We start from the raw sequence: 15369 nt of genomic DNA on the forward strand, positions 1-15369 counted from the left end.
CCCCAAGGTCTGGAACAGTCTGCCAGCGGAGGTGGTTCAAGCACCTACATTGAACACCTTCAAGAGTAAATTGGATGCTTATCTTGCTGGGAACCTATGACCCCAGCTGACTTCCTGCCCTTTGGGCAGAGGGCTGGACTTGATGATCTCCCGAGGTCCCTTCCAGCCCTAATGTCTATGAAATCATGGGACATTCTGTGGTGCTGGTCACTTCTCATTTCCAGAGGGAGAACTGTGGATTTTAGGTTGTAATAAGTACTACTGTCTTCATGGGCTAAAGCCTATCCTTGGAGAAATCAGTGGATCAGTTTGAGATACTGCAGAATTCATATTAGTAATTTATGCTGTGCACTTTCCTATACTACAAGAGAATGAAGTGGCACAAGTTAAGATACAAAGATGAAACTACGTTTGTAATATTTTTATAGTAAAACAAAGAAACGATTAATTTTTATTTTTCCTGGTACCTACAGTGCCGCCTCTGTTCTTGTCAAAAGTATTGGATGATGACTCTTATCCTGAATGTCCTTATTTCCTTTTCTGCAGGATTTGAAGCCATTAGGGACACATAACTGGACAAATCCCTTTTTGCAATCTGTGTTCATACTCCAGTTTGTGACACTATGTGGTGCTGTTGTCCAAAGAATGTGTAATCTGTTTTCCAATTTAAAACGTGTCAGTTAATGTAGAGGGTTGCAATAAAGAACATGTACGAGGAAAGGACAGCAAAGACAGAAATCGGCTCAAATGATCTAGTAAAAAGTATTTTGAAAATAACTTCTATTAGATAATTGGGTGTGTATATTCTAGCCATGCAGATGTAGATCTATACAGATCTATTAATATTGCTATATGGTGGTGAAATAAGTACTTCTTTTGGAAGGTCATGATTAAGTTGCTGGCCTTGATAGCATTACATGGCTCATATTTTCACCTGAACAACTGCAGTAGTATAACAACCTTTCATATGATGGCATGTGCACAAGATAAACTTTTTCCATTACTGTCCTCTTTCCTTCCCTGCAAAAACTGTTTTTATTGTGACTTAAAAGAATTCAATTCTCCTTTAAAAAAAATATTTTACACTTTGGTGTAGCAATGTACTGATCTCTCTCTTGTACATTGAGGTAAAGGAGAGTCATTGCTTAATGCTGATAGTATTGCAAGTGCTGAATGAACTCAGCACCTGGATCAGCCTGTTTTGGCAGAGGGTGAGGAGGCAGCACTAGGTAGTGATGGCACTAGCAAAATTGGCACAAGCAGTGCTTTGAACAGGTCCTTGAACCACTTGCTTCGTGTGTATTTAAGTTATGTTTGTTCTTAACCTGGACATGTTTAGGTGATATCTTAAACACACAATTAAACTGCTTTTTATCGTCAAGTTTTTCAAAAATACTTTGCAACTACTGAACTATATAGAGTTTTGATGCATCATCAAATAAATCCTGACCTCAGTCTGGTGTAGGATACAAATGAGGTGTGTTATATTGAAGACAGCTATACACTTCATTCTCTGTTCCTGACTGGGAGGAGAGACTTTCCCCCACCTCCCCCACACCACTTTCTTCTCTTCCTTTCCCCACTCTTTTAGTAGGTTAAGGGGACACCAGTGTGAATCTGGCCACAGGGCACTCAATGGAAAATGTGGGGCCTTGCTATGTTTGTGGATTGGCCTTGAGGGCTTTGTGGAAATTGTGGGACTTGTATTATAGAAGGTCTTGGGCATAACTGGTGGAAAGCCAGGGCTAATGGGGTTCAACCCCCTCTTCCTCCCCCCCCCCAAATGCAGAGCAGTGGGTAGGACCATGAGGCAGCCCAGCTATGGGCTCTGCCTGGCTACAGCAGGGTTGGGAAGGGGCACACATGCAGCCAGGATCACAGCTCAGCATGTGGATAACTGGCTGCTCCCAGCACAGCAGGCAAGTACCAGCCTACTCTGTGAAGAGGAAAGGGGTGGGAAGACTGAGGGGCCCATGGTGAGGGAGGGAATGGGGCACAGGCAGGGGCAGGGCAGGACAGGGGTGAATAGGGCCCTGGCTGGGCTGGCTGGTGGGATGATTGGAGCCCAGGCAGCTCATCCAGGGGTGCAGGGCAGCTCCTGCTCCTGTATGTACCCTGGCAGAGACCCAGGGGGCACATGCCCCCTCACCTCGAATCTGTGCATGGGGTGGAGGCAGCTGCCACTGCACACTGCACTTTGTCCCACTGCAGCTGCCCCTGGAGTGGCAGGGTGCTATGTGCCTGTGGCTGCTGGGCTGTGCTGAGCCCCCTGCCTGCCTGGTGGCAGGACACACGTGGTGCCACACTGCTCCTGGGGCAGCTGAAATGGCATGGAAAGCCCAGCGCACAGCAGCAGCCACCTCTGCCCCACACACAGATCGGGGGGCACGTGCCACCCAGGCTTCTGCTGGGGTGTGCATAGTGGCAGCCCCTCCCCCAGCACCCGTGGATGAGCTGCCTGGGCTCCAGTTGTCCCACCATCCAGCCTGGCTGGGGCCCTATTCACCCTGCTGCTGCCTATGCCCAGCTCCTTCCCTCAGTTTGGCCTCAATATCCCTCCCTCCCTCCCCCTGCCTCCCATGCCCCTTCTTCCACAGACTTACCTGTTAGGTGGGAGTGGTGGAATAAATGTATTTTTTTTTTTTTTCTCCCTCCACCTATGGTCTTGGGGTATGTATGGCCCACAGGGCCTATTGCTTTTCCAGCTGTCTGTCATGTTTTTAATGAGGGGGATGTATAAAAGCTCTAGGACTGCTGTAGTTAGTCATGGAGCATCTTTTGGAGCTTAACTTCAGCCTCACAAGCTCGGTGCCTGTTGATGAACTTTGGAACTGCTTGGTGCTACCACTAACACTTTGTATTGGGTGGTGTATGGAGGGAATTGTGACTGAGTCAAGTTTATCACTTGTCATGCACTAAATCAGGTGGGCTTAATTTTACACAAAAGATAAAAATAGGCCCCTCTCTTCTGCACATTCTCACATGAATTTCTGTGTTTTTATCCCAAGACAGATGGTGAACCTGAGGGAAATGTTGGGGGTTTAGGGAGTTTCAAATCCTTGTAATTATTTGTAAACCATATGTATACTTTTCTCCCAAATCAGGGTGTGTAGTTGTTGTTGTTTTTTTTATGGGGGGGAAGCTGGGTTTTTTTTTATCTATCAGAACTGAGGCATGTAATGGCTCCCTGTAATGGCTGCCATAGGCTGTGCTTCTCTAGAACCAGGAGATAGAGATGCAGTGCACCCTTCAGGCCTTCAGTTAGTTTTAACCCTGTTATAGCCATTGAGCATTACAACCATATAGTTCTGGAACTGCAGCTAAATTGTGGTGCTGAGGAGTGGGCTTGAGATGCATTCAAGTTAATTTTTCATTTTCATGTCTGTTATCTAAGGTAACTGCACTTGGCCAAATCCCAAAGTTGGAGATTGAACATCCAAGCGTAATAATCGCACATCTCTATCTCATATGGCATTTTTGTCAAAGATTGATGTTTTGGGAGTGGGATAGCAGGGGAGGTATGTCATAATGCCACTGTGGTCTAGGGGGTTTGTGGGGTGTCGCATATGTTTTATTAATGCAGTGTGTTTATATGGTCTCTACATATAGGTAGAGTCAAGCTGTATTCAGCCTTATGACCTTTTGTTTATAAGTATTATAATATTTGATATAAAATTATACTTCTTATGCCATCGTAGGGCCAGGACAACATGATAATGACTTTGACATGATAAACAAGGAGTTTCTTTGGCACCTAGGAGTGGTTCAGAGCTTAAATGGCTGAAAAGCAGTATTGTATTTTCACACATATAGCCCGCATCCATGCATAACCTGCGAAAAATTGTGTTTTTTGTAAAATACTCTGTGTATTCCCTGCACCCATGTATTCCCCACATCCCGAGACATGGCCACAAGTGCAGGCTCTGCTGGGCTTGTGGCCTCTGCAGGGGAGGGGAAGGATGAGGAGCTGTGAGCCCCGCTCCCGGCCACCAGCCTCTGACTGCTGGGCACAGCCACTGGAGCCTGAGCTGGAGCCCGCAGCTTGTCATCCCTCCCCTCCCCTGCAGAGTCCCGCTCCCTGCCATCCCCACCAGCTACATTCCTACTGGGCACAGCTGCCGGAGCTGGAGTTGGAGCCCACAGCCAGGGACGGGCTATGCTGTTCTAAAGACTCTGTGTAGTCCGCACCCTTGTATATCTTGTACCCATCCGTCAAGTTTGTAAAAACGTGTATAGCCCACAGGCTATATGCACGAAAATATCGTAATTGCCAAGAACTGGCTTTTGCCACGAGTTGTTTATGCACCACCCTTGCAGATGTGCTCTAAGGCTTGTGGACCATGCCCTTCTGGACAATGATTTTACATTTTAAAAGAAGGGGCTGTAAGAAGAATACCTATCCAGAAGGACACTTTTCAGAATGGGGAAACTAAATGAGAGGCAGTATTATTAGGATACTGTCTAATTGCCCATCAAGAATGATGATGGATTTCAGGGCGTGTTTACATGGGGGGGCCCCCCTTCACCCTCCCCACTCACCCTTCAGCACTGGCCATGTAAAGACTCCCTATGCCACTGCCATCTCCTCCTGCAGCATGGGGGCTCCCTACCCTGGCGTGCCTCTGCCTGGCGGTGGGGTGCTACCACTGACCCCACCCAACCTTTCCCACTTCCCTTCCTTCCTCCCCTGCTGCCACCATGACACACCATGCTCTGCTTTGTCTCCCCCACCCCATGCCCACCTGAACCCACTTAGCCTCCCTGCCTCCCCCTCCCTGCCGACTGTTGGGGGGGCCCCCTTCCTGCTCCTCTCCCTCCTTCCCTGCCACCTAGCTCTGAGAACAGCTGCCACTGTTTCCACCTCCCTGCCAGCTGTTCTGGGGGTCATTGGGGTGCCACCCCATGACCCTCCCCACCCCTTCACCTTCAGGCAGGGAGACGTGGTACCTGGGTGGCCAGGGCATGTTTGCTGCCACCACAAACTTCCCCAGCAGTGGCTCAAACTTGGGCCTGTGCAGCCAATTGCTGCTCGCCCTCTCAGCAGAGCATGTGCAGTTGGCCAAAAGCGTTACGAACAGACCAACAGACAGACTAAGCCCTTTATTATATTAGAATTGGATTAGCAATCTTAATATTTGGAAAGATGCAAATATTTGCCTGGCCTTAATTAGATCAGGAGAAATTTCTGTGCTGGCAAATGCATGCACCTTCTGGGGAGGGGGTGGAGTGGGCAGGAAGTTATGCATATTGTGGGTTCCCTGAGAATGTGGGAGGTACTTAGGTAGCCAAATAAAAAACTGTACTTAAGCTTTGCTCTGAGAAGAGTTTTGTCTTAAGTTTTCCTGGGCCTAGGAAAACACTGGAGTCCCAAAGGCAGCAGGCTGAGTAAAGAAACTAAAAAGGGAACTTGCAGATTCTGCCAGAAAGGTAAAGCAGGTGCTGCTTTCTAACATGTTGAGCTGACTAAGGACTTGGACTTAACCTTTTTTATGCTGAAACTAATTGTTTAGACATTTCTTTTTATATCTACTTGTTGTCAGTAATAACTAAGATTCCAGAGCATTTTGCAGTTAGGCCTCTTTTCTGGAAGGGGGAGGATCCATTTCTTCTGAGTGCATGACCAGACAAGGGTGTGATTCTCCTAGATGGTAAAATCCCCTTTGGCAAGACATTGGTGCAACTGGTAAGGCTGAGATGCTGCAGACCAAGGAGTTGGACCCAGGCATATCTCATCTGGTTCTCGGTAGTCAAGCAGCAGATGGCAGGGAGGGGCTTTGAACTGGAGGGCATCCCTAAGGATAGGGACAGATGCTCAAAAAGCTGGAGCCTGAATTGATTCAATCTTTGCAGGTTACTCTAACCTGCCTAGATTGAACCAATTTACAAGTGAACAGATATTCAGGAAATGTAGGCACATTCCTGCAGTGGTGCAGGCCAGAAGCCAGGGGGCACTAGAGCAATCCTTGGCTGCAAGGAAGCTGTGCTGGGGGAGGGAGGGTGTGGCCAGCCTGGGCAGTAGCTTCAAGTCAACTGGCTGTGGTGGGATTTAATTCCCCCCTCCCTGTCCCACCCATACACACCCGAGCCTGGGTCTGCCTGGTGCTCCACCCTAGCTCCCACAGGAGCAGGGGCATGGTCAGATGCCAGCTGGCATGGTCCCCTGAGGCAGAGGGAGCAGGGATGGAGTTTATTCCCCCTCTGGCCCTAGGGGACTGGAGCTGGGGCTTGCCAGCACCAACCACAGCTGATTACTTCCTGCATGGGGAGGGTAGCAGAATAAGCTTCTTCCCTGCCCCCTTTGCCAGATAACTGAGACAAGGGAAATAACGCCCCCCCACCCCCTTGCCTTAAGGGGCCATGCTAGTTATACCCTCAGCCCTGCTGCTGGAGCAGTGAGGGGGCAGGGACCCTGATGGGGGCAGCAGCCACTATCATGGTGTCCCAGGAATGCAAGCCTCTTCCTGGTGGTGGGGCTGTGCTGTGGGTGGGAGTAGGGCAGGCAGAGCTACCACAGACTGTGGGGCAAGTGGCAGCACAAGGGCTTGGAGGGGTGCTATAGCCCTGTAAAGCTCCCTTAGTGCTGCCAGTGCTCTCCCCACATAATGTGCAGCAGCTCTGACTGCCTCACCCTGCGCCCACCCACATCGCCCCACCAGCTGGGAAGAGGCTTGCACTCTTGTGACACCATGAGCAGCCCCTCGCTGCTCCAGTGGGTCCATGCTAGTGGGATGGGGGTGAGGGGGGAATCTCTTCTCTCCCCCTTCACCTTATGGGGTCTGGCATCTGACCACACCCCTGCCCCGACTACCCCTGCTCCAGCTAGAAAGCAGAGGGGTGGGGCACATCCCTGCCAAGGGTTGCAGAACATCCTGGGATGCTGGGGGACTCTGGTTTAACTTAAACCGGGAAGGGGTCTGGGACAGAAGTTCCATCAATTGGTTTGAGCTCAATCAGTTAAGTCTGATATATATTCAACCAGGTTTATCTCAAACTGGTTTTGGCCACTTTGAAACTGGTTTATGTGCACTAAACTTGTGTTCTGTTACAGGTTTAAACCAGCTTCTGATCACTTAAACCGGTTAATATGTAACTTCTGTCCCTAACCCAGAGGTATAAGAATACCTCAGGATTGTCTCTCAAATGCATACTTGACTGCATTTTGGGGTTAGGGAGTGTAAGAAGAAAATTAAAAAGATCTGTGGAAGATAGTACCAGAGCTGTAACTATGAACTGAAATACTTTTGGGTCAGATCCAGGGAAGTCAATGAAGCTATGTTGGGTTTTTTTTTTTTTTTTTTTAATCACTTGGAAATATGGTCCTTTTATTTACATTCCATCACACTTCTACTTTAAGTGAGTACTTTATTTGCTTTAAACCTTCACTAGAAATACAGTAAGGCAGTTTTAAAAATTAAACACATGGGTTGTTACACATTCAAGTGTGTGTACATTGTGGGAAAATTAATTTGCACAAGAGGTGTTTTATTGTTCTGTACACCTGGCAACTATTGTTCCTTACTGTAGCTGAGTGTGTGTATGTATATCAGCCTGCCTGTATAAAGGTAAAACTGATTAGGTTTTACTTGAACAAATCTCCCACTGATTTTACTGGAAGTTTTGCTTCAATAGGACCTTAGAATTTGATTTGCACTGCTCTTAAATATGTATATGTATAAATGGCAATCAGATATCTGACAGTGATACCCCTCTCTCCTACCTCACCTTTTTTCTTTTTGGCTAGATGGTCTTTTAAGGTCAACAATTTTAGGAACAGGTACAGAAATGAGTACAATAGAATTTTACATAAGCAAAAAAAGTTAGTCCAGAAAATGAGATAAAAGAGTTCTTCCTCTAAGCTTTATTCTTCTTTGAACCAAAACCTAATTCTAGGTCCATGACACTGTGGCTGTTTAAATCACCTTTTTCCCCAGCTTTGCCATCCTCATCCTTAAAGCTGTGGATAAAGAACAAAAAAGTTTAAGTGAATATTATGACTAGTGTTCTACTTTTAATTTTAAATTTCCTTGTTTAGAATAAGAATGTACATATCTCCAGTGGTGAGAGCTGACAGGGTTATTTTAGTATTAGAGAGAGAAATCATTGGAAAGGATTAGTTTGGGTAATTTCACAGTAAAAAGGAAATGTATAGAGAGAATGAATTAATTAGCACCATTAAAATTAGTACAGCTCATTCTCTGAACCTATATATTAGAATTAACTTCATTAATGCACAGCAGATAGCATATGGTCAGGGACCATAAGGTCTAACAGATCAGAAGGAAGTGTGAATAAACAAACTAACCTGTCTTTATACTAAACCACTAAATGAGAGCTACCATTTCTTGGAAGTTTCTTTTTCTCTTTTCCATTCACACTCATAGAAGACTTGGGGTGCCTACAGATGTTTAGGCAGCCTGTCAGGGAGGAGCTCTAACTCATGGCACTTCTACACAAAGCACCATGAATTAGTGCCACTGAACCCAACAGGGGACTTGAGCCTGCCTGCACCAGCTCTGGCCAGCAGGTGGGGACACTCCAGTAGGATGCTGCTGAACCATATCTCTCCCTAGCTCTGCCTCCCCACTGTGTGCTCCCCCCACAACTACCCCTGAGGTCTTGGGGATCTTGGGGTGGGGGGGAAAGCTGGGCTGGGCCATGTGGAGGGGAGGGGCTCTGTTCCCTTCACCCCCTCCTGCCTCCCCAGCTCCAGCTCTAGTTGTGGTAAAGCTAAGCTGGCAGCTGTGTGCTGCCTCTGTCAAGAGGCTTGGGCAGGGAGTGGGGGAAGGGAGCCCCCCCCCACCTTGTAGGCTTCCCCCAGCTACCCCAGCTGAGGTATTATGGGGAGCCAAGCCAGACCTGTGATTCTTTCCCCCACATACCTGCCCAAGCCTCTTCATGGGGGCAGCACTCAGCTGCCAGCTCTGCCTTGCTGTGGCCAGAACTGGGGTGGAACAGAGCCCACTTGCCTTGGAGTGAATTAGGCCAGGCCTATGAAACCCTAGCCAGTGTAGTTGGGGGGAAGGGGCCCATGAGGCAGGGGGGCTTTGTTCTACCCCAAGCCCCCCATTCCCCAGCTGCTGTTACAGCAAAGCTGAGCTGGTAGTTGCAAGCTGGCAGGTGTGAGCTGCTGCTGTCCAAAGGCTTGGGTAGGGGGGTGGGGGAAAGGAGCACCCTCCCCATTTTGCAGGCTCTTCCCAGGTACCTCAGCTGGGCCAATGGGGAGCCTGGGCTGGGCCCATGAGATAAGGTGGTTCCATTCCCCTAACCCTTGCCCAAGCCTCTTGGTGGTGGTGGCAGCAGCATGCAGCTGCCAGCTTGCTGTGTTGTGGCCAGAGCTGGGGTAAGAGAATAAGGGAGGGAGGAACAGAGCTCCCTCACCTTGGAGGCCCAGTTTGGCTCCCCACAAGATCCCAGCAGGGGTACTTTGAACTCTGGTTGAAACCCCTTAGAGTAAAGAAGAGCACATGTCCCATGTAATTGCTAGCTGTCCCTAAACCACACTAATCTCTGCAGGATTTTGTTCTGGAAATTACCTTCCTTTCGGTTGGGAGTTTGCAAGGCCCAGTCTGGCTTGCTTTCCAGTTACCCATGCTCTCCTTCACTTCTAACAGAGCTCCAAGCTTCCATTCTTCTCCATGCTACTCTGAAACCAGGAGCATTTGGCCCAGACTTTCTGATCTCAAATGCCAAACAAGACCTTGTGGACTAGTTTAATGATAAATAGAATGAGTTCAGCCCTGGGGTAATTCTTGGTTTCACTGGAGATATGGAGTGAGTCTGATGTGCTGATATTTAAGAGAATTACTGATTTTATAAACTCTCTTCCTCCTCCCTTTTTAAGGAATAGCCTTTTGTAATGTATTGTTGTTTTAAATGCAAAGTTTCCTGGTTTTGTTTCTTTTTCAGAACCAGTGCTATGACTACAAGGCTGTTTGGAAAAGATTAGTCACTTCCTGGCTTGTTTCTATGGATCAGATTATGGCAAGGAGTGGTGACAAAAGGTTGGGGAAAGAGAAGGATATGGCTCTGTTCCAAGTTCCATTCATCACTTTGAGATTCTCGGCTTGGAGGAGATGGTCTTTAATGCTTGAGGTAAAATTTGGCTCCTTGAAATTCAGTGGCAAGAATTCTATTAACTGCCACAGGGCCAAAATTTCACTCGGTAATCTGTTTTCTCCTTTCTGTTGTGCCAAAGGGACCATGTTGCACAGAAATAAAACTGGTGGAGAATGGAGTAGGTTTGCAAATGGTGTTGCAAAATGTTTTCTCCACTTTGCCTGTTGTCTTTATAGGAAGGGCTCCAATAAATGAACTGATGCCTGTACAACAGTAGTTGAAAATGTCAAACCTGATGCACCCGGGCCTTGAACTGGCTCCTATGCAGTGCAGGGTTGGGACTGACACTGGCTCCCTTACCATGCTGATTTGCTTCCAGCCCCTGTACTGCACTGCAGCCTTGAACCAAGTCCTGTGCAGGGGCTAGGATAAGCCCCCCATGCCCTACCCATGTTGTTCTCAGCCCCACACCACAACAGAGCCTTGAACAGGGCAGAAGCCAAAAATCAGCTGACTTTTGGTCTCAGCTCTAGGATCCCACCAAAGCTGATTTAAGACTGCAGTATGGTACTACAATCTATATTTAAGTTGCAGCATTCACGATGCATAGGGGGTACATGTGTACCTCCTGAGATTTGGCTGTGCACCCACTGGAAACACCAGCCACGAAACCGGAAGTGCTGGCAGAAGTGCACTTCCGGTTTCGCCACTGGTGATTTCATGTTCAGCGATAGGCCTCTGGGGGACCCCCTCTCCCCGTCGGAGATCTGGTGTCCCCCCAGACTTGAGAAGCACCAGTTAGCTTTGAGTTGCAGCAAGCATTAATGTGCAACTGCTCAAAAAAACTGCCTTATGATTCTATGAAAACTTACTAAGTCACATTAGTGCTTACTACAATCTAAATATAACATGTGCTAAATGTAAAGTATAAGAAGGCCCCAACAGTGTATTTAGGTAGAGCTCACTATTATATTTCTCCTGCCACCAAAACTCCCTGGGAAATGTATAGGCAATGTTGGAGAAGAGGAAGGGGAGTTAGAACAGGATGCAGGAGTAGGGCCCCTTGACTGTATCCGAATAAGTTAGGATATCTTTCCTCCCCTTTTAAAACTGTAATAACTGTTACTGGCTGATTTTAAAATATACTGCTCTTATTCTTTACATGTTTTTTACCAATAACTAAAATACAGTATCAGTATATTTAAAAAATAACCTGTTACTTTGCCAGAAGACTTGGTAATTAAAGATTTTTAAAGACATTTTATTATAAAAGTTTATACTATGAAATTGTATGATTTTGTATATTAACAGATTAGAAAAAAAAGTAAAGTATTTTTAGTGGAGAGACTAGACAGACAGACTGTACAGACTGATTGTTAGCATACAGACAGGTAAGTGGTTTAGTTGTAATTTAAACATTATAAAAATACTTAAGTAAATCAAGCTAACAAATGTATTAAAATTTGCATAAACATTGTCAAAGGCAAGACTTGATTTAAGGAGAATATAAAGCTACCCGTTGAACAGCCTTGCTAGTTTAAGGTGCAAGTTGGATCATATTAGAAGTAGTTAGAACATAGGTAGGCACAGAGAAGTTCCAGAAGAGAGGTACACAGTATTAAGAAGCAATGCCCTTAGCCACACAGAAGCAAGCTGCACTTATTGTTCTCATGTAGTCAATGCCAGAAATTGAATTCAATTTATGTTTCAAGGGAAAACTAAAAAGTTGCAAGGTTGCTTTACTTTTTTTTACTCTTCAGAGATCATGAAGATAAATTTTATTTCCAAAAACTTGTTCTCAAAATGTTGATCTGATAAATAGTGCATTGTTGAAGGTAGGAAAAAAAAAAGCATTTTACAGTACTAAAAATACCAACTGGCAATTATTAACAAATAGAAGGTGGAAAAATACTGTAATCTCTGTATTTAGTTCATTTGTCAGTCCAAGATTGGGAAAGTGGAAAAGGATTGTTAGTAGGTGAAAAGCATAATGCAGGCAATCTCCTACATGAGTGAACAGCAGTGACAGGACTTTCCTTTTTTGTTACCTGTTAATGAGGGATCTTCAGTACCATCTCCAGATGCCTGGCCCTGAGGATGGGCATGATACATAGGGGAGTTTAAGCATTCCTCTTGCTCTTGTAGTGAGAGAGAATTTTTGTGGGGTAATTTGCTTAGATTTCCGTGTACGCTGCCCTCTGGGATTCTCTGTTGAGCATCCGCTTGTTGCTGTTTAACTGGTTGATAAACTTGACTATAAGGACCGACAGGATGATAGGATGGATTTTTAGATTTGCTGCTGTTGTCTTCATCATCATCATCATCACCAATTATGACTAATTCTGCTCGAATAATTCCATCATATTCTGACAAGTTTTTATTTGCTTCTGCTTCATCATCTACATGCTGATAACCCATGAAAACCATTGTTACGGGTTCTGTATCATCCATGTAACATGGCACAGCTTGAACAATGCTATATTGAACATCTTTATCATCTTCTTGAGGTGCAGGTGATGTTTTGTGGGTGTGCTCAGAGTTCATAAGCACTGTCTCATAGTGGCAATCTCTTGTATACTGACAGGACTCTAAATCTTGTTGTAGAGCTTCTCTCTCTCTGTTCTGCATTACCCTGCTTTTTGGACTAATGTGTGACTTCTCCACTTGCAGGGGCCCTGGTGATAGAGACTTTGGCAATGGTGCCTTTGGAAGATCAAAACTGTTTTCTCCACTTTGCCTATTGCCTTTGTTATAGGTGTATTCATTCAGATGATTGCCAAGTCCATTTGTTTCTTTTTTAAGTGTATCTTCCCTATTTGGTCTGCAAACCAATCTATCTGTCTGGGGAGTTGTTGGCCTGCAGAACTGGTTTGCGTACACAGGCTCGTGATACTCTGTAGGGGATTTAGAATTTTTTTCAGTTGCTTTCCTTAAAAGGTCCTCCACCTCAACAGGTGCAAGTTCATCCATGCCGTTGTGTGTTACGCTGTCACTGGAACACATTGCATAGACAGACTTCCTCCCATCATCGTAGACTTTTACTCCTGTCTCCTTGAAGTCATCAGATGGAAGAGGAATTGTAGACAAGACAGTATTCTCCCCAGTCTTCATATCTCTTTCAACTTTAATTTCCATGGCAAATAATGCTGTTTGGAAAAAAAGAGTACTTAATAATTATTAACATTGCACCCGCAATGAATATTAAAACTTTATGGTAAATTGTTTGAATACAGTGTCAAATATTTTAAGGTTACTTTTTAGCAGAGATAGGCTTGAGCTGTACAGCTTCTTACTTTGAGACTGAAGCCCCAGAGGCACACAGCCAGCTTTTGGTTCAGTACAATAAAATGAAAATGATTAATTGTACAATTCAAATACTGTACATCCTTTTTGTTTATAAATTCCCAGTTCATCACCTGATCTCTCCATCACAGCTTGAAGATAAGAAACAACATTTTGTTTTAGGGCCCATTTGTGATGGGCAAGAAGCCATTTGAGCCAAAGTTTCCTTGAAAAGACAGCAAATGAGAGAGCCAGGTTTGAACTTGGTCCATTGAAGAAGACTCCTTCAAGGGGCTAAGCAATAGGAGATAACAGAAATTGAGTGAGCTGAGCACCATTCAGTCATATCATTGGTCTTAATGACATTGGAGTTGGAATTTTGTGAAGAAAAGGTGGTAAAAGCTGGGTAGCTCAGCTGGTCTAAGTTCTCACTGAACATGTATGAATGGGGGACGGAAAACCCAAGTAGGGGTGTTGAGATTAAATCAGGTCTAGGAAGAAAGTGCTGGAAACAAGTGTGGGGAAGTTTAAGGTCTCACTCTTGCAGTACGCTAGTGTCACATGCTAGATTTTGGTGGAGTTCCTGAAAAGGTACACCTGTGTACATGAAGGAAACTTAGCCTGTTTTAACTATTTGTCTTTTCTCTAAGTTGTTAGTCTTCTTCCCCCCACATTTTTAAGAGGCTTCTGCGTTATTTCACATCTCTGCTCTTTTTGGAGTTAGTACAGAACTGTACCTCTTCTGTTTTCTTCATCTTCTGTTCCAGCATGTCCTATCCTTTTCAGCACAGAAGGTCTGAAAGATTTTGGCAGGTCAGGTATGTTGGCGTATATGTAGTCTGCTTGTTCTGTGAACATGGAGATGGCACAATAAATGTTACTATATTTTCACTGGCAGCATACAACAAGTGTTAATATTTGATATTGATAAAATGCATTGGTTGAACGTACCTTCATGAACACTTGCTTTTTCTGCCTTCACAGACTAAGAAAAAACAGACCAAAAAAAAAAGCAGGGAGAGGGAGAAATGAGATTACTGTGATTTTTCAGATCTTAACTAGAGATGCAGTTGTTGGGGTTTTTTTTGTTTTTTTGGGGGGGGGGGTTTCAACTTGAACCTATTTCTTTCAACTTTCTGCTAGACCATCTTAACCTGAAAGGGACCAGAGAATGAGAGAACATCTTTCACCAGCAGTTTTCCTTGGGGAATCTGGCTCCACCATTGGTTTATTCCTCTCTGACGTTCTGTCTGTTTTAAAGTTGGGCTTGACTAATTGAGACATTGGTTCTCTTTTCTTGCTTTCTCCTGGCACTGACAAGCAGAACATAGATGTACACATCTATGTCAGGGCTTTCTCTAACTGGTGGCCTACGGACTGTATTCAGCCTGTGAAACGTAAATGTGATCCTGCGCAGTTGACATTTGCCCTTCCCCTTCCCCTCCTCCTTTTCCCTCCCCCACTATTGATTCTGCTGTTACAGCAGCTGGACAGGGAAGCATGGTAGGTGGGGGCCTGGTGGGATCACTGTGCATGTGGCACCACAGTTGGGAGTGGGGAGGACTTCATTGCTGTGCGGTGGTGGTGGGGACTTGAGCTGACTGTGCGGCATTGGCAACCTGCCCTGGCCAGGTGCTGAGGATCCTGGGGGTTTGTGCAATGTATAGCCCCTGCAACATGTGCCATGTGCAGGTCAAGTGCTTGGGGTCTGGGACCGATAACCAATAAGAAGTTCTTCTTTAAATACATAGGGGGTAAAAAGAAGGTTCCGGGTAATGTGGGGTCCCTGCAGGACACATTAGGAAATTTGGTCGTCATACCAGACAACAAAGCCAACATATTTAATGATTTATTTGCCTCCATATTCCTAAGCAGGGACTGGAACAGCCACCCCCCCACTGGACCCCCCTCAGGCCCCAGGGGAGGCACACCTGGGCCAAGGGTTAGTGAGGAACTAGTTAGGGAGCTTCTGGAGGGACTGGACGTATTCAGGTCAGCTGGTCTGGACTACCTCCACCCTAGAGTACTAAA

General features: G+C 45.7%; 1 protein-coding gene across 1 annotated transcript in view; it reads right to left on the reverse strand.

Annotated features, from left to right (window-relative positions):
* Positions 1-7280: 7280 nt before the first annotated feature.
* PALMD (palmdelphin) overlaps positions 7281-15369 on the reverse strand; it is a 43635-nt gene continuing 35546 nt past the window's right edge. The window contains exons 5-8 of the mRNA XM_019531043.1: positions 14290-14323; positions 14076-14186; positions 12105-13202; positions 7281-7954 (exon numbers count right to left, since the gene is read on the reverse strand). Of these exons, the coding sequence (XP_019386588.1) occupies positions 7911-7954; positions 12105-13202; positions 14076-14186; positions 14290-14323 (1287 nt within the window). The 3' untranslated portion in view covers positions 7281-7910. The remainder of the gene's footprint in view (positions 7955-12104; positions 13203-14075; positions 14187-14289; positions 14324-15369) is intronic.

The sequence above is a fragment of the Crocodylus porosus genome, unplaced genomic scaffold, assembly GCF_001723895.1.
Source record: "Crocodylus porosus isolate Cpor-Errol unplaced genomic scaffold, CroPor_comp1, whole genome shotgun sequence".
NCBI lineage: Eukaryota > Metazoa > Chordata > Crocodylia > Crocodylidae > Crocodylus > Crocodylus porosus.